The sequence below is a fragment of the Phyllostomus hastatus genome, unplaced genomic scaffold (assembly GCF_019186645.2).
Source record: "Phyllostomus hastatus isolate PE091 unplaced genomic scaffold, TTU_PhHast_1.1 phas_scaffold_345, whole genome shotgun sequence".
Taxonomy (NCBI): Eukaryota; Metazoa; Chordata; class Mammalia; order Chiroptera; family Phyllostomidae; genus Phyllostomus; species Phyllostomus hastatus.
Genome location: NW_025334024.1, coordinates 17414291 through 17438953, shown reverse-complemented (window position 1 = coordinate 17438953; position 24663 = coordinate 17414291). Strand labels below are relative to the sequence as shown.

The window sequence follows — 24663 nt, the reverse complement described above, 5'->3', positions numbered from 1 at the left end:
TACACTTTGTTGTAGAAGTCAAGCAACAGAGTAAATCCTTAACTTTCCCTGCCCAGGAAACACTGTGGTTCCCAATGCCACCTATATCAATCATATGGTCTTTGTATTTTGTCAAGCAGGACCATTCAAAGGATGGCTATAACCAACACATCTTTCTCTTGTCTCTTTCTATTCTTTCCTTGGTCCCATGCTTTAAGCCAACTGTTACTCTTTCTTATAACCAATTCCCTCATATATTTATTCTGTGTAAGGGTACAACCCCCTCCCCTGCAACATATACACACCATTCTGCCTCTTACACCAAATTAGATAGGGTTCTCTAAAACTACCTAATTTTACCTAGAACCATCGTACCTGTTCTGTCCCTTATGTTAGACAGTAACTCTGAGAATGTAGAATCTTGCAAGTGGTCCTGGCTTAAGAGCCTTCTGACTCTTAGCATGGGTACAGTGTTAAGGTGCCATAGCAGAGAATTAAAGGAATGCACTTCTAACAAAAGTAGCAAAAGCTTTGTTTCAGACTAGGGCAAGAATGCAAAACACATTATTTTTAAAGATTTTATTTATTTATTTTTAGAGAGAGGGAGGGAAAGAGAGAGGGAAGGAGAAAAACATCTGCATGCAATAGATACATCGATAAGTTGCCTCTCACATGCCCCTAACTGGGGACTTAGCCCACAACCCAGGCGTGTGCCCTGACTTGGAATCGAATCAGCAACCTTTTGGTTCGCAGGCCAGCGCTCAGTCCACTGAGCCACACCAGCTAGGTCACAAAACACTTTAAATTTTAATTTTGAGTTAGTCTTATATATACTTGCAGGTTTTAAGTCTTATTATTGCTATCATTTAGATGATTGTTCAGACCCATTTTAATCTTAGGTACTATGAGTACTCACAAGACTCAAGAGCCAAAGCTATGAATTGGCTGGGGTTTTTTTCCTGTTTTTTACTGTATATTCAGTTTGCATTTATCAAGTACTTACTAGTCTAGGCATGGTGCTAAAGAGTAAAAACTTATTATTATACATGCTCCCTGTCCTCAAAGAACTCTTCATATCATAGAGGAGAGAGGTACATGAATATTTATTGATGTGACACAGGAGGTGGTACTGGTGGTAGCTACAAGCACGGTCATTGGCGTCTGTGTCCAGTTCTGATTTTGGCTTACCCCCAAAAGGGTGAAAAAACACAATGACAGCACGTTTTCTAAGGTAAAATTTAGCTAACAGCAAGAAGGCCCTCTGTCAGCTTTTCATAAATAGTTACATGAAATATATAAGATTTAAACTGGTTTTATTAATTCTTTAAGATAAAATGTACATAGTTGAATTTAATTGTCTGATGTTATATTTTTTTAACCATTTATTGGTTTAATTCAGGATCCAAAGAAGACCATACGCTGTGATTGAGTGCTACATCTTTTCAGTCTCTTGTCTATATCACGGTTTCGGACTGACCTGTGCATATAGCAAGATGTTTAGTAATAGCTTGGGCCTCTGCCCACTGGATGCTAGTAGCACACCCACCCCAGTAGTGACAACCGAAAAATGTCTCCAGGTCTTGCCAAATATCCCCTGGAGGCAAAGACATCCCAGTTTGAGCACCACTGATCTGCAGATCCTCCCTCTGTCCTTCCTGTTTTTTCACCTGGTGGCTTATTTGCAGAAGAAACTGGATAGTTAATCCTGCACAGTTTTCTTTAGTCTGGGTTTCACTGATTTCATCCCTGTAGTGTAATTTAATATTCTCTGTCAACAACTTCCTAGTAATTGGTAGTTGGATCTGGAGGCTGTATTAGTTTCTGAGTTTTTTTGCTTTGTTTGATAGGACTGCTTCATAAGTAGTCAGGAGGCACATAATGTGTGTTGTATGTTTTTGTACTATTAATATCCATTGATGCTTAATTCATTCCTCAGGGGTCTTTGTTTTAACATGTATTATATATATTTTCATTTACACAAACTTTATTTTTAAATAACAATCTGTGTTCTCCCTTAATAAAGGAAGGGGAAATGGAAGGTGAGGCGGTTGAAGCCATTGTGGAGGAATCTGAAACTTTCATTAAAGGAAAGGAGAGAAAGACTTACCAGAGGCGCCGGGAAGGGGGCCAGGAAGAGGACGCTTGCCACCTACCCCAGAACCAGACGGATGGGGGTGAGGTGGTCCAGGATGTCAACAGCGGTGTGCAGATGGTAATGATGGAACAGCTGGATCCTACCCTTCTTCAGATGAAGACTGAAGTAATGGAGGGTACAGTTGCCCCAGAAGCAGAGGCTGCTGTAGATGATACCCAGATCATAACATTGCAGGTTGTAAATATGGAAGAACAGCCCATAAACATAGGAGAGCTTCAGCTTGTTGAAGTACCTGTTCCCGTGACTGTACCTGTTGCTACCACTTCAGTAGATGAACTCCAGGGGGCTTATGAGAATGAAGTATCTAAAGAGGGCCTTACAGAAAGTGAACCCATGATATGTCACACCTTACCTTTGCCCGAAGGGTTTCAGGTGGTCAAAGTGGGGGCCAATGGAGAGGTGGAGACACTAGAGCAAGGGGAGCTTCCACCGCAGGAGGATCCTAGTTGGCAAAAAGACCCAGACTATCAGCCACCAGCCAAAAAAACAAAGAAAACCAAAAAGAGCAAACTCCGCTACACGGAGGAGGGCAAAGATGTGGATGTGTCTGTCTACGACTTTGAGGAAGAGCAACAGGAGGGTCTGCTGTCCGAGGTTAATGCGGAGAAAGTGGTTGGTAACATGAAGCCTCCAAAACCAACAAAAATTAAGAAGAAAGGTAAAGTTGTTTTTTCATTATATTCTTGTAAAACCAATTTGGAATAAAGTACATAACACAGTGCATGTGCAGGTTATTTTATACTAAATGGATTTGTTTTTAAGATTATGATGTTAGTGCTAGTCTTTTTAGCCACTCTAAAAGAAGTTTTTCCAGATTGAGTACTAAGTCCTGAAGAGAAAGAAGTAAATCTGTTAGTGGCATGAGATGATTATGATATTTGTAGAAATTTAAGATTGGGATTAGACATAACACTTTTTAACCTGACAACAAGTAAGTGGGTTTTTTTTGCATATAGGTGTAAAGAAGACATTCCAGTGTGAGCTTTGCAGTTACACGTGTCCGCGGCGTTCAAATTTGGATCGTCACATGAAAAGTCACACTGATGAGAGACCACACAAGTGCCATCTCTGTGGCAGGGCATTCAGGACAGTCACCCTCCTGAGGAATCACCTTAACACACACACAGGTGCTGGATAAGAATGTTGGGGACTACAGCATAGCAAAGGTTAAAACTTGGGTTTTAATTATCATCCAAGCTGGTTCCAGTAGGAAGTTAAAAGATTTTTGTTCATTCTTATGGTACCCTATTTATGCTATGATATCTTGTAAGCAACTGGACTTATTTATAAACAAATGTAAAGAAAATTTAGTGGGAAATCATCCAAATTACGTAAGGATGATGATCCAGAAAAAGATTATCTGTGGTAGTTAACCTGTCATATTTCCTGAAGACATCACCATTGTATTGCCAAGGTTTTGACAATGATTGACAAAAAATGACCCCCAAAATTCCTAGGCAGAAATTACCAGGCACTATGGTGAAGAACATTAGAAATAGAAGTGAAATCCTATCTTTGTAAAAACCATGGTTTCTGGTTGTTTTGCCTCAAGGAAGATAAGTAATTCATAATCTTAGAATGGAAAGTTTAAGGCATCATTCTAGCAATTCAAACATTTGTTCATTCACACTCCATACATACTTCCATATTCTCATATTAGCTTCACCTTGACTGTGGTCAGGTTTCAAAGGCACTAAAGTGGTGGGACCATGCACTGGATCTCTTTAGGCTCTCTTCCCGGCTCTTTGCATTTTCATGGTTGGCACTTGACTCTTAAGTGCTAATAATGAGACTTCTTTCACCCAGTTCTTTATGCAGAATAGCTTTCCTCTGTTCCGGTGCTCCACCTCATTTTCTGTGATAATGAGCATGAATAAGTGGGCATTGGCCTGTAAGCAGTGGGCTGTGTATTTGTATATTTTTGGCTAATGTGACTTAGTCACTTTTCACCATCTCCGTAGTTTCTGCTCAGATACTTTATATGTTTTGTTTGGTAGTTTGAAGACACTGTAAAGGCAGCATATGACTAGATAAAAGCAGCTGGCCTCATGGTAGGACTTCCCAAGATGAGAGAGGACACTGTGTCATGGTCTAGTCTTCAGCTTTGAAAATAAGAAGTTCAGTCTGTCCTGTTACTCAGAGCTGATTTGGCAGGACTCATTCATACTAACATTAAGGGGTCAGGTTTATATCAGAAGATCGGTTATGGTGAGAATACACCTTTTCATGTTTTAGATGCAGTTGTATTGCATTCTAGGAGATGCCCTATGTCAAAATGCTTAGCAATTGAAGTGTGACTTGGTGAGCCTGGATCTTGAGCAGAGAGACATACGTGGGCACATGGTGCGACCTGATGAAAATCTCTGTCCCACGGCAGTGTACACTTCTTCCTTAATTGCCATGTTTATGTCTACCAGAGGCAGGCCTCTTTCTCTCCTCTAGAGAGTACTAGGTAAACACTGGAGATTCTTGCTTTTCAGGTTACCTTGCCATGAGAGAAATGGATGCTGCTTTTCTCATCCTATTAACTATTTTACTTACCTATCTGTACCACCAGACTATACATTTTTCGTAGACAAAACTCTATCTTTCACTCCTGCATCCTCAGTGCTACTAAAGGAGCAAGTTGAGCAAATGAACGTACCTTGGAATTTCTCAGTTATGATCATCACAATTCCCTCTCCATGGTTCTCTCAGTCTCCGGGAGAATCATTTCTGTAATGGCTACCTCCCTGCATTCATTACATTGTAACTCTTCCTGATTCCGTTCTCAGAGGTAGCCTGCCTTTGGTTTTGGTGGTTAGGATTAACTTGCTATCACCGCTTTACCTTCAGCTCACAATTAAGGATGATCCCTAGTTTCTGAACGATAGTCTGGGAAAACAGCATTCTGTTCTTCTGTCGGCTCTATTTCCGTATTGTCATTATTACCTGAGCACGATGTTTCCAATGCAGTATTCAGAATATAAAGTAGCTCGAAGAGGTTGGCCATAGTAGTATGGAACATTAAAAACAATAAGATATTTCAATGAATGGAAAAAGAAATGTAGAGGGTATATATATAATTAGTTTATAAAGTGTTCAAATGTTCCATGAATTGACATGCAGGTCATAGAATGTTAGACATAGATGTTGGAAAGTGTTGAACATGATCTATTTAAATCACATAAAGTCAATACTACTTTGTAAAGCCTTCGATAAATCTCTAGAATTCTTTATCAAAACAAATGTATTTAGAAAACAAGCCATTATATTTGTTTTTGTTTTTGTTTTAAGAAAGAACTTGATCCTGGCTGGCGTAGCTCAGTGGATTGAGCACGGGCTGCGAACCAAAGCATCGCAGGTTCAATTCCCAGTCAGGGCACATGCCAGGGTTGCAGGCTATGGCCCCCAGTAACCGCACATTGATGTTTCTCTCTCTCTCTTTCTCCCTCCCTTCCCTCTCTAAAAATAAATAAATAAAATCTTTAAAAAAGAAGAAGAAGAAAAAACCTGAAGCACTTTTTCTCAGTCTGTTGAGATCTTGCTTCTAGGTGTATCTCCTCTGTTGGGCTCAGATAAATTATTACAAAAAATTTTTTTAAATCTGCCAAGAATATGGATGGCCCAATGACCCTTATGTCTAATCATAATACAGTAGACTTAATGTGCAAAGGATCTGAAGTCAAATATCTGTTAACTTGGTGACCTATATTGGGTACTACATTGAGATTTAAAAGATTTTCTGTATTTTTTAGCAAGGGTTGAAACAGAAGTTGTGTTTCTATGAACTTTTAACTTGTATTGCCCAGAATATTCACAAAGTAGGGATAAAAAGCATTTTGTATTTTAAAGGCATGCCCAGGTGTGTGATTATGAGAAACCAGGAGTTGACATGTTTCTGGTATTCTGGAGTTAGTGTGGTAGTAAAGTCAGCCAGTCCCTCTCGTGGCTCTTGGACCTGCTCTCAGGCTAGTGCAGAGTCGGTGAAATAGCCAGGATTCATTCTTGTGCTGCTAGCAGTTGAGCTCTATCTCTAACTGTGCCCTTGATCTTGTCTTCCTGTTATACCCTCCTTTCTCTTAGGTACACGTCCTCACAAGTGCCCAGACTGTGACATGGCCTTTGTGACTAGTGGAGAATTGGTGCGGCATCGTCGTTACAAACACACCCATGAGAAGCCATTTAAGTGTTCCATGTGCGACTATGCCAGTGTAGAAGTGAGTGTTAAGCTTTTTGTTGATTCCTCTTAAGAAGACCGTGATTGCAATATGAGGATATAAGCTACCCCAAACTGATTTAAGATGAGATAGAAATCTTACTAGATTATTAAACATTCCCACTCCCCTTCCCCACCGCTAAAGGAAACTGTAGTAAGTGTGAAAGATTTACCCATTAAAAAAGAGCACTAGTTACACGTCATCACAGGTAACTTCTACCATACTTCACAGAAACAGTGAAAGAATTTATCACCTTTATTATTTGAGACAACCCTGTCAACAAAACTGGATAAGAATACTACCAAAAAGATAACTGTCATATTCTCACAAAAAAGCAAAAATTCTAAGTGAAGTTATTTTTAAACTTGAATTTGATAATATATTTCAAAAATAAGTGGTTACTAAAAAGAGTATATCTAAAATGCAGGGACAGTTCAACATTAATGTGTACAACAACATTGAGAGACTAAAGAAAAACCATATGATAATTTCTATAGATTATTTAAAAACTAATCCTCAGCACTCAGTTATTGTCTAAAAGTCCTAGCAAGTGAAGAGTAGAAGGAAATGTTTTTAGTATAAGGCACCTATACCCAAAACCTAGAGTAAACCCATCCGAATTAACTCTGAAACATTGGAAGTAGTTCCATTAAAATTCGAAACGACGTCCATCTTACTGTTATTTTAACATTGTATTGGGAATCTTAGCTAAGAGAACAAAATAAGAAATAAATGACAAATGGAAAAAAACAAAACTGTCGTTTGTTTCAGACATTCTTGCTTACAAAGAAAATTCAAGAGTATTAGCTAAAAACCTAGAGTAGTACAAGTTCATTTGGGTGACCAGATACAAGGTTAAATACACAGAAATCAGTGACTTAGCTTATACTATCAATAGTAGGGAACAGGTTCAAATTCTAACAGCAATATGATGATGAAACTGAAGAACAAAAACATCTGATACCTGTATGAAAAAAAACTTAAAACTTAATTTTTCCGAAAGACACTGTTAAAGAGACAACACAAGTTGATTCCACATTTCAACTGCAGAGTCAATATGAATAAGAACATTTTGAAAAAAGAAATGAGGGGGTTGTGTTACAAAACCACACAATAAATGAAGACAGTGTGATATTGGAGCAGAAATAAACAGATAGCTTGTTCGGACAGAATAGAGTCTTGTGCATGTAAGAATTTAATGTGTGGTAAGTAGTGAATTATTCAGTAATGCTGTTGGGACCGTTGTTGAACTACTTACAGTTTGTGAAAATTTGCTGTGTAGCACTTATAAGTGCAAGGGGATTTTTATTGTGAAATTTGGAATACTTTAAAATTTTTTTCAAATCAAAGAGTAGTGAGTGTGTTCAAAGCACTTTTTAGAATCAGTTTGAAACTCACTGTTTTGTTGGAAATGTACCCACAGAAACCAAAAAGGATAGTCAGTAGTGAGGAAGGTAATTGAGAGGCTCCTGGAGCGTGGCCGGTCTGGGAAGTGCTGATGACAGGAAGAGGGGCTGGAGGGAGTCAAAACATATGCTCAATAATTCGGATTCAACATTTGAAAGAAAATTGATCCATAAATAAGCGCAGGTTATTTTAAAATTATTGTGGAAAATTCAAACATATAAAAGTAGATTGAATAGTATAACACACCCCCATGTCCTTATCATCCAGCTTAAAAGTTAATAATGACCAGTTTTGACTTGTGTGTCCCTGTTTATTTACCCCCCCTTTTTTTGGTTATGATACGGATTTGAGAACAAAAATTACAAAGAATGAGGAAGAAATACTATGTTTTAGACTTTTTCTATGCTCTGAACTTGAGTGCCCAGAAGCTAAGCTTTTGTGCCTCACCCACAGCACTCACATTACAGTCTTTGTTAACTGTAGTGTAAGAGGTTTGGTTGCTTTTGTGCTTCAGGTCAGCAAATTAAAACGCCACATTCGCTCTCATACTGGAGAGCGTCCGTTCCAGTGCAGCTTGTGCAGTTACGCCAGCAGGGACACATACAAGCTGAAAAGGCACATGCGAACCCATTCAGGTAGGACTGCTCCCTTCCTTGTTGTGTCAGTGAATTAATTGCTTTTCAGTGGGTCTCATGGCACCGTGTGAACCAGCACATGCCCCCGTTGCTTATCTGAATGGAAGCTGGCATGAAAGTATGGAATTCATGAGGATTTCTCCAGCATATCTTGTGAATTCATTGTTCTGAATATACTTTGGAGAACAGAAAGTTTTTACTGTAGAAGTCTGAGTAGACTGCATAATCCAGCACGTTCAGTTTTCCTAAGGACTGTCTTTTCTTTAAAGAAAATCCTACTTGTAGGTCGTCCTCCTGTAGTCCCATCTGCTCCCCCTCAGAGGCAAGCATTGCTGCAGGAACTACTCTCTAACATACATGACTCTGTGGCGAAGTTGAGCAGAGCAGTGGTGGCGGCGGCAGTTTAGGACTTGTCTGTTTCTGAAGACAGGCATGAGCCAGGCAGTGGGCCTGAGCCTTGGCCTTCCTAAGACCTGTGGATCTTCTGTGGCTTTGCATGTCTGCCACCTGAATTACCCTCCAGTTAGGGGTAGTATTTAAGTCATTTAATCTAATTTATCCATTCTATACTTCCTTTTAAGGGGAAAAACCTTATGAATGTTATATTTGTCATGCTCGATTTACCCAAAGTGGTACCATGAAGATGCACATTTTACAGAAGCACACCGAAAATGTGGCCAAATTTCACTGTCCCCACTGTGACACTGTCATAGCCCGAAAAAGTGATTTGGGTAAGTACATTAACCAGTGGCAAATGAGAAAAAAATATTTTAAAAGATTTATAAAAGTATGAAGATCATAAATAACATTTTCTTTTGGAGTTGTATAAGTTTGTGTGTGTGAATGGCCTGCCACTTAATAAAAGCCATTGCTTAGCTGCTATTTTTTCTATCTCTTTTTTTCTCTTACTACAGTCAGGCCACAAGATTCTTTCCTGAATGTAGCTCATCTGTAAATTAATGGGAGCTGTAATGAGAGGAAACAGAGTATACCTTTAATTAGTAGCCAGAATGTTAAAGTCCCCAAATAGGCAAGTGACATAGTATGATTCAAACTAAGGTCAGTCCACTTCAGATTTTTCAGAACATTTGTACTTTGTCTAGGTAATTGCACTGTTTTATTGGTAACTGATTACTACATTAAGCTAGAATTTATATAGAAGCAGAGTTTAGCTGTAGAAATTTTAGTACTAATAGTTAAAGATATGGTCACTTGGATTTCTCCCTTTGTTTTTCTTATTTAAAGGAAAATTTTTAAAAATATTGCCCTAGTATGTTTTCTGTCCTTGAAAATAATTCTTAAAAACATTTTTACATTTGGGTAAATTACTGTACTTTACAAATTGCCTAGGAGCTGTCAAATAGTAGTAGTTTTACTTTTACTCTTTGGATCTTTGCAACAACCATATGAAGCCATCAGGGCGTATATTCTGGTTTCATAGGTGACGGACCTGAGGCTCAGACAGGTGTCTTGAACCAAAAGACAACACAGCTTACAAGTAGCAAAGCTGGGTTTGCGTTCTCTCCAGTCATTTCTCACAACCAGGTGGGGGGATGTATAAGTACTCGGGTCACATTAGGAACATAGATTTAAAGGCGCTGTCCTCTAATAAATGAAAGTTTTACGGTTCTTGCCAAATAAAAATGAAATTCTAATATATCCCCTGGCAGCCTGTGTGAGCTATTAGGCTACTGTCTAGATTATTCAAGTTTCTCTCTCAAAACCAATCCCAAAGAAATCCGTGTTCTTCTTTGACTTGATTTCACTCTACTGTGTGGCACATAAAATTCATTCTTTGTGACATAGGAAAGCATGGGCTTTGGAGACAGACTTACTAGAGTCAAGATTCACCTCCAAATACTTAGTGTTATAGAAAGTGAATCATCCCTTCCCTTACCTCATTTCCATTCCCCAGAGTTGGCCTTCTTTAAGTTTGCTGTATAACCTTGATGGATCAGAGTGGTAGCACCATAAATTTATGATCCCAAATGCAGCCCTTCCTGCTCCTGGACAGTCCCAACTATTTATTTTTCTCAGGAGTGTCTCCATTTTCCTTGGCAAGTTTGTTCACTGATTCATTCCACAAATGTTCAAGTGCCTGCTGTGTGGGAGGCACCATGACAGTTAGGTAAATCACTCTTCCTTGCTTTAAATCTCTGATCTTCCTCCCCTTTTCTCTCTGTCTCCCTTGTCTCAATAAATTACCTCTTTTCCTACTTAACAAGAAAATTAAAACAACACATTGAAACTCCAGGTTCCCTGTTATCAAACCTACCTGCATCTGTATTCATCCTCTTTTTTCCCATCTGCTACTAGAGAGTTGGTGTCATTCTTCTTGGCTGTGGCCCGTCCCTTTGTGTTTGTCTTGATCCCACTCTCCTGTCTCCTTGGCAGCTTTTATACCACAGGTGGCAAACACAAGGCCTGCCCGGGTCGAATCTGGCCCTCCACCTTGTTTTATCCAGCCTGGCACCTTGTTTCTACTCTGTGGCAATGCCAAGCTCTCGCTTAACTGTTAAGGAGTAGTTGCATTTATATATACAGTCCTAAAATTACATTCGGCCCTTTGGAGGGAACCACAAGGCTAATGTGACCCCTGGTGAAAATGAGTTTGACCCCCCTTGCTTTACACCATCAGTATTGCCGCTCTGCCTTCCTCACATTTTCACCCCTTTGTCTTTCCCCTGAACTCTAAGCATTCTTACGTCTCTCCTGTCTTTTTAAAAAATATTTTACTTATTTATTTTTACGGAGAGGGGAAGGGAGGGAGAAAGAGAGGGAAAGAAACATCAGTGTGAGAGAATCAACTGTTGGTTGCCTCTCACACACGCCCCAGCTGGGGACTAGCTCGCAACCAGGCTTGTGTGCACCCCAGGCATGTGCCCGGACCGGGAATCAAACCAGAGACCTTTCACTTCTCGGGAGGACTCTCAACCAACTAAGGCACACCGGGTCAGCACTCTGGGTTTAACTCTTACCTCCTACCTAGCCAACCCTCATGAAGAGTTACATCCCTCACATCCTCTCCCTCAGCTCCTAGTTCCCCTCCCATCCGGCTTGTACCGCCCATCACTCTGTAACAGTGATTCTGCTAAGGTCACTGATGACCCCATATTGCAGAATATAGGGAACCTTGCACTTTCCATCTCCCTTGATCTCTTAGCATCGTTCTTTGTAGTGGACTGTGTCCTCCTCCTTTCTTGTTTGTTTTTGCCCTCATCCTCGAAACACTTTTTTCCCTTGGCCTCTGTGGCACCATACCCTGTTGGCTTTCTTATTTTCTTTAACTGTTTCTTCTTAGCCTTCTCTTACTTTAACGCTTTTTCGTCTCACCCACTTTAATCATTAGGTTTCTTAAAACATGACCCATGGCCTGACCAGTGTGGCTCAGTTGGGCATCATCCCACGAAGCTAAGAGTCACTGGTTCCATTCCCAGTGGGGGCATGTGCAAGAGGCCACCAACTGATATTTCTCTCCCTTCCTTCCTTTCTCTCTAAAAATAAATAAATGTTTTTAAAAAGGGATGGTGGACACCTTAAACAAAAAACAAAAATCATGATCCATACTCTTTTTCATTTTTTACTTTTTTTGCCTAGTGATTTCATCGGTTCCGATGGTCTTGCTCAAATTCTAGCAACTCCGTCCCTATCCCTACTTTGATATCGTCGGCATTCAAAATTCAACATGTCCAAAACTAAATCCTTAAAATTCCCTTGAGCTCTGACTAGTGTTGCTCAGTGGGTTGGGCATCATTCTGCAAACTGAAAGGTCACCATTTCAGTTCCTGGTCAGGGCACATGCCTGGGTTGCAGGCCAGGTCCCTCAGTTGGGGGTGTGTGAGAGGCAACTAATCAATGTTTTTTTCTCACATTGATGTGTCCCTCACTGTTTTTCCCTCCTCCCCTTTCTCTAAAAATATAAATAGCTCTGGCTGGTGTAGCTCAGTGGATTAAGCACAGACCTGCAAACCAAAGTGTTGCCAGTTCAATTCCCAGTCAGAGCACATGCCTGGGTTGCGGGCCAGGTTCCCCCAGTTGGAGGTGTGTGAGAGGCAACCACACATTGATGTTTCTCTCCTTCTCTTTCTCCCTCCCTTTCTCTAAAAGTAAATAAAGTTTATTTTTTATTTAAAAAAATAATAATAAATAAACCTTGCCCATACCTCTTCCGCCAAACACACACAGCTTGGGCTTCAGCTCTCTTCCACTGTTCTTTTTTTATATATGTTACTGATTATGCTATTACAATTATCCCATTTTTCTTCTCTCTATTCCCCTCTGCCCTGCACCCTGCCTCCCACCAGCATTCCCCCACCTTAGTTCATGGTCATGGATCGTACATATAAGTTCTTTGGCTTCTCCATTTCCCACACTACTCTTAACCTCCTCCTGTCTATTTTGTCCCTACCATTCATGCTGCTTATTCCCTGTACCTTTTCCCCCATTCTCCCCCGTCCCGGCTGATAACCTTCCTTGTTCCTTGTTTCTGTAAATGGCCCCACTGTCTACTTACTTTTCTAAGCCAGAAACCAGGTCCTTGTCCCTGACACCCAGGTTCCTCTTCCACACTGTATATTCTCTCACTGAGTCCTGCTGATTGAGCTTCCCAGATCTCTCGTCAGTTCTCCCCCGTCCATACCCTGTGCCGTTACCCTTTTCTAAGCCACCATCTCCTCTTACCTGTTTTGTTTGTGTCTTAACTGGTCTCCTCACATCTGTTGTCACTTCTCCTTTTAATTCACTCTCTGTGTAGCAGTCAGAGTAATTATTTTAAGAAGCAGAAAAAAATGTATTATGAACTTGTTGAAATGCTTATTTGTGTTTTCGCAAGTTAGACTCGGCTTTATATTTTGCTTTCAGGTGTCCACTTGCGAAAGCAGCATTCCTATATTGAGCAAGGCAAGAAATGCAGATACTGTGATGCTGTGTTTCATGAACGCTATGCCCTCATCCAGCATCAGAAGTCACACAAGAATGAGAAGCGCTTTAAGTGTGACCAGTGTGATTACGCTTGCAGACAGGTAGAGACTCATAGTTAGAAAGCAATAGATGGCTCATGGGTATCAGGTTTCATCAGCAGGTTCTCACATACCTTGTTTGGTGGCTATTTTTAAGGGTACTATTTTCCAACGGTGATTTATGAGGAATATCACCAGATCGTATCTTGGTCTGCAGCTGATGTTTTATTCAGTCATAGCCTGCCACTGTACTCCCACTTCAGGCAGACTACTGACTTCTTCCCTGGAACTATGGGAATTGAGTGCAGGGCTTCAAAGAACGGAAGAACCCGGTCTTGGAGCCTGATGCTTGGGAATGGTCTAGAGGATCAGTCCAGAAGTGAACGGAGCTACCTGGGATTTGTGAGAGCATTATTGCACCCCAGTGAAGATCAGTTTGTCCTCCCAGTGGGCCTAGGTCTTGGGAGAGAAAAGCCTGTTGGCCACATGCACACAAGTGGTTGCTGGCGGGTGGGGGTGGCAGCCCTGTGACAGTCTCTGCAGCCTCTCCCCCACCGCGCTGTCTTTCAGGAGAGGCACATGATCATGCATAAGCGCACCCACACTGGGGAGAAGCCTTACGCCTGCAGCCACTGCGACAAGACCTTCCGCCAGAAACAGCTCCTTGACATGCATTTCAAACGCTATCATGACCCCAACTTTGTCCCTGCAGCCTTTGTCTGTTCTAAGTGTGGGAAGACATTCACACGCCGGGTAAGAGTCACAGCTGTACGTCCTCTGTCACGGTTCCTAATAGCGTGTTCTGGGTCTTCCACTGCAAAGCAAGGCAGTTCTTCCCACCAAGGTAATGAACATAGAGATTCTCTATCCTTTGGGAAGGGCCAGTCATCCCCACATCAAGGTGTGGTATCCATGTGTGAACCCTTTTGTTGATGGGGACCTCCCTGGTAAGTCTGTCCTGGATCTTCCTTTGGGACCAAGTTAGTCAGGTCTGCACAGGACGGGGAACCTGCCCTGACCGCCCCCCGCACCTCCAGCCTGCAGGCTGCTGAGCCCTCTGCTCGAGGGACCCAGCCTCGTCTTCTGAGAGCCTCTTCTTTCTCTCCCCACCTCCTCTCTCCCCCTCCAAATGGAGGCAGTTTCCCCTGAATGAGGAGAGCATGTTTAGGACATGCTTTAGCAGACATTCAGACTTAATGCGCTCTTTTTTTTATTTTATTAAACTAAAGAGAATTTCTAATGCTGATCTTTACTTTTTTAGTAATGAGAAAGAGGGTTTGTTCCTTTTGTTAGAATACCATGGCAAGACATGCTGATAATTGTGCCGGTCCAGATGGTGTAGAAGGAGAAAATGGAGGAGAAACGAAGAAGAGTAAACGAGGAAGAAAAAGAAAGATGCGCTCTAAAAAAGAAGACTCCTCCGACAGTGGTAAGTGACTTGTTTCTCGGTTCCAGTGCGCACGGCAGGTTTTGGTGTCTGGCGTGTGTGCGGACGCGCCGGGATGGAGACGCGGGCCGGTCGCTCTCCCCGTAAACCTCTGGTCTTCCTGACAGGGGTGTGTGCAGCAGCGGTTTGTTTGTTCTTCGGGCCATTTTTCCTTCTTTTCTCCTCACGGCATTCGAGAAATTGCTTAATGATATTTTATGTTATATTCATTTAAAGCCAAAACAAAATTAATACCTTTACTCAGTTTACTCAGATTAGTGGTATTTTAAGGCCAGCAGAGTTTCTTTTCTATGTTCATAACGTTTACGTTTAGGAAGCTGGTCTAGATGTGAGCAAGGAATCTAATGGACATGAAGAGGGTTGCATAAGCATCTCAGCCAACTTCTGGTTTGACTGCGTCTGTCAGCCTGGCCTTGAGATGTGTTGATTAAATTCAGGAAGGTCAGCATTTCTTTCTTTCTTAATCTCCACTTATGATTTAAAACTTGGCCTGTTTTCCTACCATTGATGCTCTTTGAGGTATTTTGCCTTTCTAATGAAATCCAGGCAGAAGGTATGCTTTGAGGTGTTAGATTCATAAAGAGGGGGAGAGAACAAAAGTGTCGGTAAGGGTATTGGTAATGTAGGAGTCACATCTGAGGATACAAACTAGTTCCAGAGTGTTGGATTCTATAACGTGGTACTTGGGCTACTGGCACCCGGTGGAGAAGGCACAGCTGTAACCACAAATACAAGCTTTTGATGAAAAAGAATGTAGAGGGGTTTCATTTTGGGAAATGCACTTCCCCAGAAGCACCACCAGCCTGGAGAGATTACAGATGGTGCCTAGTGTATTTCCAAGGATTCGTCATTCAGTCTTCCATGTTGCTTGTTAATCGGAATAATGGGAAAGGAATGAGATTTTTGAAAATTGAATGCATTAAAGAACTCAGTCACTTTATTGTTTTATTGTAAAATTTGCTCATTTTTTAATATTTAGATCTGTAAGAAGGTCCCTTTAATTTGTGTTTATTTTAGCAAAACTTTTCTACTCAGAACGTTAGCTTTTTCTGGGACAACAGTTATTCAGTAAGCATTACTTTTGCTGCCCTTTTTAGTGCAAAGTGTATTTTAAGCAGTATCTTCAGTCAGTTAAGGTACAGGTGGCAAACACAAGGCCTGAGGGCCTATTCAGGCCCTCAACCTTGTTTTATCTGGCCTGGCACCTTGTTTCTACCCGTCAGCAGCGCCAAGCTCCTTGACCCTAGTTAAGGAGTAGTTACATTTATACAGTCCTAAAATTACATTTGGCCTTTTGAAGGCAACCGCTGGGCTGATGTGGCCCCTGGTGAAAATGAGTTTGACACCCCTGCTTTAAGTTGTAGCTGAATACCTCCTTTAAAATGTCAGTGTGCTTAATTCTTACAAAGCACGCACCACCACTCTCTACTAAGAATCTATGCTTTGGGGATGCCTTTGTTTGGCTAAGAAAATGTGTGGACTGTTGGGAGGTGCCCAGGAAGGTCAAAAGGCTCCAGATATCACCAGAGACCCACAGAGAACCTTGAGCTCGAGGGTCCCTGCAGTGGCTAGTTGCAGAGCTTCATGCTGCCACAGACGTCCCCTCTTTCCCATGGTACTGGCCTGTTCATTCCTGTGGGTCAGTCCCTAGGGGTACTTCACCAGAGGCATTTCTTAGCTGAAGAGTTCCTAGTGCATTTCCACAATTCCTCCTTTTGTCTTCTACACTGCTAGTTTGTAGAGCACAGTTTGGTTCTGGGCCTCATACCTAGTCCTAGCCTCTCACGTCTGGGCTTTTCATCCCACTACGTACAAAGGCCAAGCAGGCATATTCGTGCCCTCCCAGAAGGTCCGCCTGTGGGCTGTCTGCAGAGATTGACCAGCAGAGTCTACTGCTGTTCTCAAGGCTTTTTGCCAAAATTTGTCCAAGCCAATTAGCCTTTGACCCTATTAACTTATTTTATGCACCCCGCCCCCCCAATTCTGACCGAATTCATTTGGTTTTCTAGGCATTCTGCCAACTTAGGCAATAGGGGGTTTGAATAAGTTCAGTAGGGAAGTTCTTGACACATTGCCACATTCTAGTATGTTCCCCACATTTTCATTTAGGGTTTCAGTCACATAAGTGGTCCAGTTTGTCCTGAAGATCAGGCATTTAACCACAGATTTTTAAATTGAATAAACATTTGATTTCCAGAGAAGGAGAATGTGCCTGTGCTTCTTGGAGGAGGGCAGGCAGGGTGCACCTTGTCCGGCAGCAGGGAGGGGTGGGGGGCGGGGCTCGTTGGCTGGCTGCAGGGGTGGGCAGCAGAGCAGCCCCACATCGAGGTCAGAGGTTTGGTTTCCACCTGCCATGGCTTAGCTGAGTCTTACAGATCACTTACCTTCTCACTTTTTTTATAAAATGAGAGTAATACATCTTATTAAAGAGTACAGCCTAAATGGAATAATGGAGACATTTTAAACTGTGGTGTATGGTGTCAGTAGAGCTGTGTTTGTGTGATAGAGTGTAAGTTACAAAGCATGATTACATGTATTATCTTAACCCTTTTGATCCTCAAATTACTACCAAATAGGTTGAGAGCTTTAGAAATCACACAAGGAAACTGAGGTCCAGTGTGGTCATTGTCTTAGGTCTCATTCCTAGTAAGAGACCTGGGGCTCAAGTCATATTATCAGGCCTCATTGATACTCTTTTTACAATAGTTCCTCTCCTTTTATGTGATTATGGCACTAGGGACAAAGTAAGGGAGTTAAGAATGACCCTTTGGATCTGGTACTTAAATTAAGATGGGAATTAAATTAAGTCCAAAAACTTGGCCTTAAAAAAAGCCCATCAATAATCCTCCTAGTAAACAGGACCTCACCGTGCATCAGGAACCTCTGTCTTGTTTACACGCATGCGCACGTGTATGCACACGTATACACCCCCTTCTACCCCCTCAGACAAGCAGGGCCACGTCTTCAGGGGTCCATCTCAGCCTTCATTTCCTGCTTCATCCTTGTATAGTAGAAGCTATATTTGTTTTATTTTCAACTTAAACACTATTTGTGGTTTCATTATATAACTGGTGTGCAGTGGAGTTTCCTTTAAGACTTTGAAACTCAATATTCTGATGTCCAAAGCTTAAAGAAAAAAATATCCAATCCACGTAAAATATTAACTATAGTCAAGTTCATTTGCTTATTAATTCTGCCATAATACCAGTTTACTTTGTTATAACTGATAGCAAAAATTTCAGCAAAAGCATTTTAAAATAGGCTTTTAACAGTGAAAATAAACACATAACTAAACTTCACAGAGTGTATGATTATTTGTGTTATTTTTTTCTTTTACCACCTGTTCTCCCTGATTTCATGAGAAGAAAATGCTGAGCCAGACCTGGATGACAATGAGGATGAAGAGGAGCCTGCTGTGGAAATTGAACCCGAGCCAGAGCCTCAGCCTGTGACCCCAGCCCCACCACCCACCAAGAAGCGGAGAGGACGCCCCCCCGGCAGAACCAACCAACCCAAACAAACCCAGCGTAAGTTCTTTGTCTCAGCTCAGTAACTGGCTGGCATCCTGTCAGGTCCTTGTTCTCGGGGAAGATGGGAACTAAGCCATGAGAACAATTTAAGGTCATACCAGGAACAGACTCTTAGGAAGCTTTTTTTTTTCCCCCTCCCTCCTTTTTTCCTGGGGAACAGCTGAAGCCTGTTCCATTTCTATGAATAAAAGGTCAGCATAGAAGGGAACTCACGTTCTACACTATGAGCCCTGTTAACGTGGGAGGGTTTTACAAACCAACCGAAGACACAGTCTGTTGGCAGAATTGATGCGGCAATAAATGTGAAACAGCCAGACTCTAAAGGGTAGAGAGGGAGCAGTTTCTGTGCTGAGGTTGCCCCTCCTCTTACAACACCTAGGCCTGTGGATTTAGTTGCTGGCCTTCAAATTAATGAGAGGACACAGGAGGTGTCCACCCTTCACTTCATACCGCATATGACAGTGCACAGCAGCCCTGGACTAGACCCGCCCTTGTGACAGCAGGCTCCGGGGGACTCAGGTGTCTGTTCTCCGCGCATGTTGCTCTAGGTCTCCTGAACGCTGGCAGTTTGTTTTGACAAATACAGGGTTAATCCCCCTGTTTAATGTGTTTCCTGAGCCTCTTGTGTAGGTGTGTGCCACAGCAGGGTGGTTGACCGTAGACCTGGGTGCATTTCACATGCACACCCCTGAGTGAACTAACTGCTGGGCAGGCCCTGGGTGTGTGCACGAGCTTCAGAATCAAAAACATCAGGTCTGGCTGTGGGCGGGTCACCTCTAAAACACCTACATCACACACTCTGATCCTGGTCATGTGTCGTCCGCATCTGTTGCCTGTCTCAAACTATTGTAAAGGCCAAATTATGACAAAGGAAAACTAAGACCTTTTAATGTGTCGTTTGGGAGGCATATGGAGACGAATGCCAGCATTTTGTTCCTTGATAGTTTCTAGAGTGTTCGGGCTTCATGTAGGACCACATTTTAGATCGTTAAGCCTTTTCTTGACTTGCTGCATACCATTACTAAGGCTTTCTTTCCTGCATTGTTAATACCTATTTAGTGTTAAGTCTGAAAAGACCTTTGCAGTATTGGGGGCTTTAATGGTGTGTTTTGTTTTGTTTTATTTTTTGTTTTGTTTGTTTTTTATTTTGTTTTGGTTTGTGGTTTTTTTTTGTTTGTTTGTTTGTGCTCTTTTTTGCCACAACAGCTATCATCCAGGTTGAAGACCAGAATACAGGTGCAATTGAGAACATTATAGTTGAAGTCAAAAAAGAGCCAGACGCAGAGCCCGTGGAGGGGGAGGAAGAGGAGGCCCAGCCAGCCGCCACAGACGCCCCCAACGGAGACCTCACCCCCGAGATGATCCTCAGCATGATGGACCGGTGATGGCGGGGCCACGTCGTCACCAGGACTGCTCTGGGCTGTGTTTAAACGGCCTGCATCTTAATTTTTCTCCCTTTTTTCTTCTTTTGGCTTTGGGAAAAGCACCATTTTACACCATTTTACCAAACATACTGAGAACTAAAACTTCAAAGATGATGTTAGAAAAATGTGATTTAACTAGAACTTGCAGTTTGATGTTAGCCAATCATGGAATGTTCTGAGTCCCTGAGGGTTTACTGTGAAGTGCTGAGGACAGTGTTGACGCCTAACTGGTTTTCCTAAATGGAGACAGAGACAACATCGAACCCTCTCTCTTGCGATGGTAAACCACTCCAGAAATGGCCGCCGGGTTTCCGAGACTTCTCTGGTCCTCTTCCCAGGAGAGTTTTTAATTGTAAATGCAGACTTGGGAAGGGCGTAGACTTTTAAACTGGTTTTTGCTTTTGCTTTTCCCCGACTCCCTTTGCTCGGAGTCGGCCGCACACCGACAATAAGGCATGCTACGGTCGGCTTTGTCCCGAAGGCTTTGCCTTTTTCTTGGCGAAGCTTCTGGTATGGTCAAGCCTGTAAATAACTTTTTTTACATTTTAATCTTTTCCATTAATTAAGAGGTTGAAAAGACGTGCAGTGTAAGAAAACCCAGCATTTTAATTACTTGCAAATTAAGTTCCGACGGACTCGAGTGTGAAACGCTGAGGATTCGGACCGCAATCATGAGGCGGGACAGCGCCCAGACGGCTGCCGCTGCAGACGGGCCCCGCGTTGGGGCTCAGGGCCTCCAGCCCCCGGAGCCAGCGTTCGAGCCTTACACAATTAATTTTCGGTTATGATTTCCCATCCACATTTTCTTTGCTCTGTTTGTAGCTGAATTTTGTGTTTTATAAATCTTCTGTTAAAGCAGAAGGGTGATTATGAGTGGGTCACAGCCGCCCTTAAAAGCTGGGCCAAAAAATTTCACTAGGTCAGTAATTTAAACTTTGGATCTTCAAAACAAAAGTAATAATGTGAAGCAAAACCAACTAAAGAATGATTCTTGCACATGAACTGTCACATGTTTAAAATGTGTTTTTTAGAGAGCCTCAGTCTTGTTGATTTCAAACACTTTTTCTCTTCTGTGTATTGCTTTTAAGAGAGCCATCAGTTAGCTATCAGACTCTAGGTTGATGCATTTTGTATTTAGCTGTACTGTGTGATATTTTTCATTATTTTAGGACACCAACATGAGACCTGTAATATGTAACGGGATTGAAAGCTGGGGAGGAGGATCTACTGCTGTACAGCTAATAAATCATAACGGATTAACAAGTGCTCCAAATACTGTCTTGCATGGTTCCTGCTTAATAAGGTGCCCAGAGGAGTCCTGCATGTGTGGCCTCAGGTGGCACAGGCCTGAGGCACTGGCAGGCTGTATGGCCACTTCTCTAGCAGATGGGAGGTGACCTTGGTGGATGATGGGATACTGAGTACATTCTGCTGTAAACTTTAACTCCCCCAAAGAGTGTGAGTGGATGGACACCTGCCAGCCTCCATGGTCCACTCTAGGGAGTGGATTCCCCATGGCAGAGGGAGTGGGCCCAGAGCTTAAGGTAGAAGGGACTGATGGGTCACTCTGTCTTCAGAATCTCAGCTCAGAACAAGGTTGGGATCAGTACCTCCGACTCTGCCAAGTGCAGGGGAACAGAGAGAAGCTGGGCCAACTCTGCCCAGGGAAACTGATTTGAGAGGGGAGACACGGGTGACCACCAGGAGAGACTCCTGGGCAACACAGCTGCGTGTCAACGCCACAGGAAGCAGGACTCAAAGGGACTTGTTTGTGTTAGGAAGTTTACACATTAGTGAGCCCGCATCATCGTGCTGCTGCTGGCCATTTCTAGACTGATTGCTTTGGCAACCCATTTTGGTAAAAGCCTCAGCCACTAATTTTAGGGGGGCGGGTTTTGTTTTGCTTAGCTTTTCCAAATTCTCACTGGAGGAACTTTTTTCATTGTTTTTTAAAGAGCAAGAAAGGGAGAGAAACTGATGAGAGAGAAGCATCCATTGATTTGCCTCCCATTACGGGACCAGCGATTGTGTGCACCCAGAAGGGGGCTGCGGCCACGGGGGGTTGAACAGGCAACCTGGGTGTATGTTCCCTGACTGGGCATCAAACCCACAAGCTTTCAGTTACAGGATACCAACTGAGTCACACCAGCCAGGGCTAATTTTAGGTGTTTCTAACCAGAATTCCAACTAAACCAGTTTTCAGTGGGAAGTAACAGGACAATATGTATGTAGCCTTTGGCTGGCTTGTGCTGTCCAGGTTTCCAGGAAAACATGGGGTCTCAAGGCTAAACCAGGCAGGCAGAGCATTGGATCTCCATCCGATCCATGGGCCAACCCCCCCCCCCCCCCAGGAACCAGAGTACCCCTGCCAGAATTGTCTTACTGGGTACATAGCTCTTATCAACTGCTAGGTCTTTACAGTAGAAAATCTCTGCAGAACCGAGATGTTTACCTTAAGCAGAGCTTTTCATTTCTCTGTGTATACACTCAAACGTTTGAAAGGTTAAACGTGGATTTGTTTTGGAGGGCAGGAAAAGTGACATGCTCATGGGAGTTAAGGCTGAAAAGGAATCCCCCATTACATAGCTTGTGATAATCCTGTGTGACTTCATTAAAAATAAAACCTTCAGCCCCAACCTGTGTGGCTGAGTTGGTGGGGCATCATCCCGCAAAGGAAAAAGGTCACCGTTTTGATTGCCAGTCAGGGCACATGCCTGGGTTGGGGATTTTGTCCTGTTGGGAGTATGTGAGAGGCAACTGATAGATGTTTCTCACACCGATGTTCCTCTCCCTCTCATTCTCCCATCTCTTTAAAATCAACTCGATAAAATCTTTAAAAAATAAAATCAGCAAAAGCCAGTCCTCACTATTGGTGCACACCTGAGACCTCACGGGGAGGTGACCTCGCCTGTCTGCAGCAGTCCGCCCCACCATTCAACAGCAGTGCGCACTGCGGTAGAGAAATAGTCACCCCGAGTGCGCTGCCAGTCCGCTGCGGCCCAGCTCAGCAAGTGCCAAGCCCTCTCTTGCTTTGGAACAGGATTTTAGTCTTTTAAGACCATCTGGGGGAGCCTTGTGGCAGCCCTGGGACACGCAGCCTGGCCTGGGCTCAGCCTGTGCTACTGGAGTGGGCGGGGCTTATCGCTCATCATGAGCTGTCAGCGTTTCCTGGGCGCCCACGGGCTGTCAGGCTGTCTGGAGCACAGGGAAGGGTTTGAACGCGCTGAAGGCCTCTCCCCCCTCACTGCTTGTTAGAGTTGAGTCCCATGTGCTTACTTGGTCTATCTTGATAGCAGTTCTGTTTGTCATTGCCACCCTGCCCACCAGCAGTTGGGGGGCTTAGTCCAGCACCCCTGTCCTGAGCATGCTGATCCCGGTTTCCCCCCAGGGGGCCCCCTGCCTGCCTTCAGAGCATCCAGTAGAAGTAGGGACTGATGCCACCAGTATGGTCGCTGGCCTCGAGAGTCCCTCAGCCTGGGGAAGAAAGAGCTCGAGCCCTTTGGCTGCCATTCCCTTCTTCTCTCCCATCCTCGTCATTCTAAACAGAAAGATCCCAGCGAGGCGGGTTTTCTGTGGTTCTGTGGTTCGGGTCGCCATGGTGGACTTGGCGAATGTGAGCACCAGGCCCTGTGGTGAGCACTTCTCATTATTACCTCACTTTGAGGTAAGTAATAGCTCCAGCTGCAGCAGGAAGGGGAAGCCCAGAAAGGCTGAGTAACTTGTTCAGTGTCAAACAGCTGAAAAGAGGTGGAGTCGGGAGTTCGATTCAGGTAGGCTGCTTTTGGAATCTGCGTTTTTGACCACTTGGCCATCGTGTGTGAGACCTATTGAGTTCTCACCCTAAAAGCAGTTTGTGGTTTTATGTCCTCCCGTCAGCCCTCGACTATCACAATCTGGGCCTGTTGCTTAGGGGAGATGGCTGCCCCCAAGTTGTTAAGATTCAGTTTCTACTTTCCGCTTTGTCCTCTTCCTTGGTGGACCTCAGCAAAGGGAGACGAGAGGGTGCTCCCACTGGCTCTGAGCCCCAGGGCGCAGAGGGGTAGCTGGAGACAGGAAAGAAACCAAGGCATTCGGCCGAGTATCTCCCACCTACTCAGGGTTATTTCACCTCTGCCGGCTGAGCTCTGGGAAGGCCAGAGGCTGCTCCTTGTCTCATAAGTGGAGTTGAATTATATAGTAACGGATGGGGAAAAAAATGTAATCCCCTTCTGTGAACCTTCCAGAGTCTAGGTCCCTGGTCTTTTATAAGGCAGCGTGCTTCTCAGGCCCCTGAGCTATGACCTTCTGACCCCCCCCCCCCAGCCCTGAAGATAGAAACCTCCCTCTCCTAGTGGCTCCCTCTCCCCAGACTCCAGGTCAGGGAGAACGCACACTACCCAGAGGACTCATATACCTGGCCTTCGTGCATGAGTCAGTCACTCCATCCTCCCTGAAGTGTGTGGGGTTCACGCTTTACCCGGAGGCTGCCCCCACCCCCCAGGCACACATCCTCACCTTCTGGCCTTGACTCAGCCGGAACCTGATGAAAGCTAAGAAACCTCTGCCCCAGAAAAGGGCATCTGGGCCCGTCTAGATTTTTTTCCACCCTTTTAACAGTTCCTGGATGCCCAATGGAGTCATGGTCTCCTTGTTAGAAGCGATAGATTAGGTCCTCCAGGTTAGGACCTGGGTGTTGGAAAAGATCCCACCCTCCTGCTGAACAGACACCCCTTCCTTCCCCCCACTGCCCAGGGTCCACCTCCCCAGCTGGGCTTTGGAGGGTACAAACTGAGGTGGGCCTCAGAGGGAATCACCGAGCGGGCAGCACCCCCTGGCGCTCGCGGCAGGGACTGCGCTATGGGGTAAAAGTAGGGGGCTAAGAACCGAAAGAGGCTACGACACGCGCGACCCTCCTAGCCACACCTGGCCTGACGGGGTATTTCCTGCGCG

The 24663-nt window shown here is 43.6% G+C and overlaps 1 protein-coding gene across 1 annotated transcript in view; it reads left to right on the top strand.

Annotated features, from left to right (window-relative positions):
• Positions 1-21007, top strand: part of CTCF (CCCTC-binding factor) — a 43354-nt gene extending 22347 nt beyond the window's left edge. Inside the window, exons 3-12 of the mRNA XM_045818644.1 lie at positions 2003-2792; positions 3091-3261; positions 6200-6333; positions 8255-8375; positions 8957-9106; positions 13236-13396; positions 13904-14086; positions 14627-14762; positions 18146-18307; positions 19517-21007. Coding sequence (XP_045674600.1) covers positions 2012-2792; positions 3091-3261; positions 6200-6333; positions 8255-8375; positions 8957-9106; positions 13236-13396; positions 13904-14086; positions 14627-14762; positions 18146-18307; positions 19517-19695 — 2178 coding nt within the window. The 5' untranslated portion in view covers positions 2003-2011 and the 3' untranslated portion in view covers positions 19696-21007. The remainder of the gene's footprint in view (positions 1-2002; positions 2793-3090; positions 3262-6199; positions 6334-8254; positions 8376-8956; positions 9107-13235; positions 13397-13903; positions 14087-14626; positions 14763-18145; positions 18308-19516) is intronic.
• The last annotated feature ends 3656 nt before the right edge of the window (positions 21008-24663 follow it).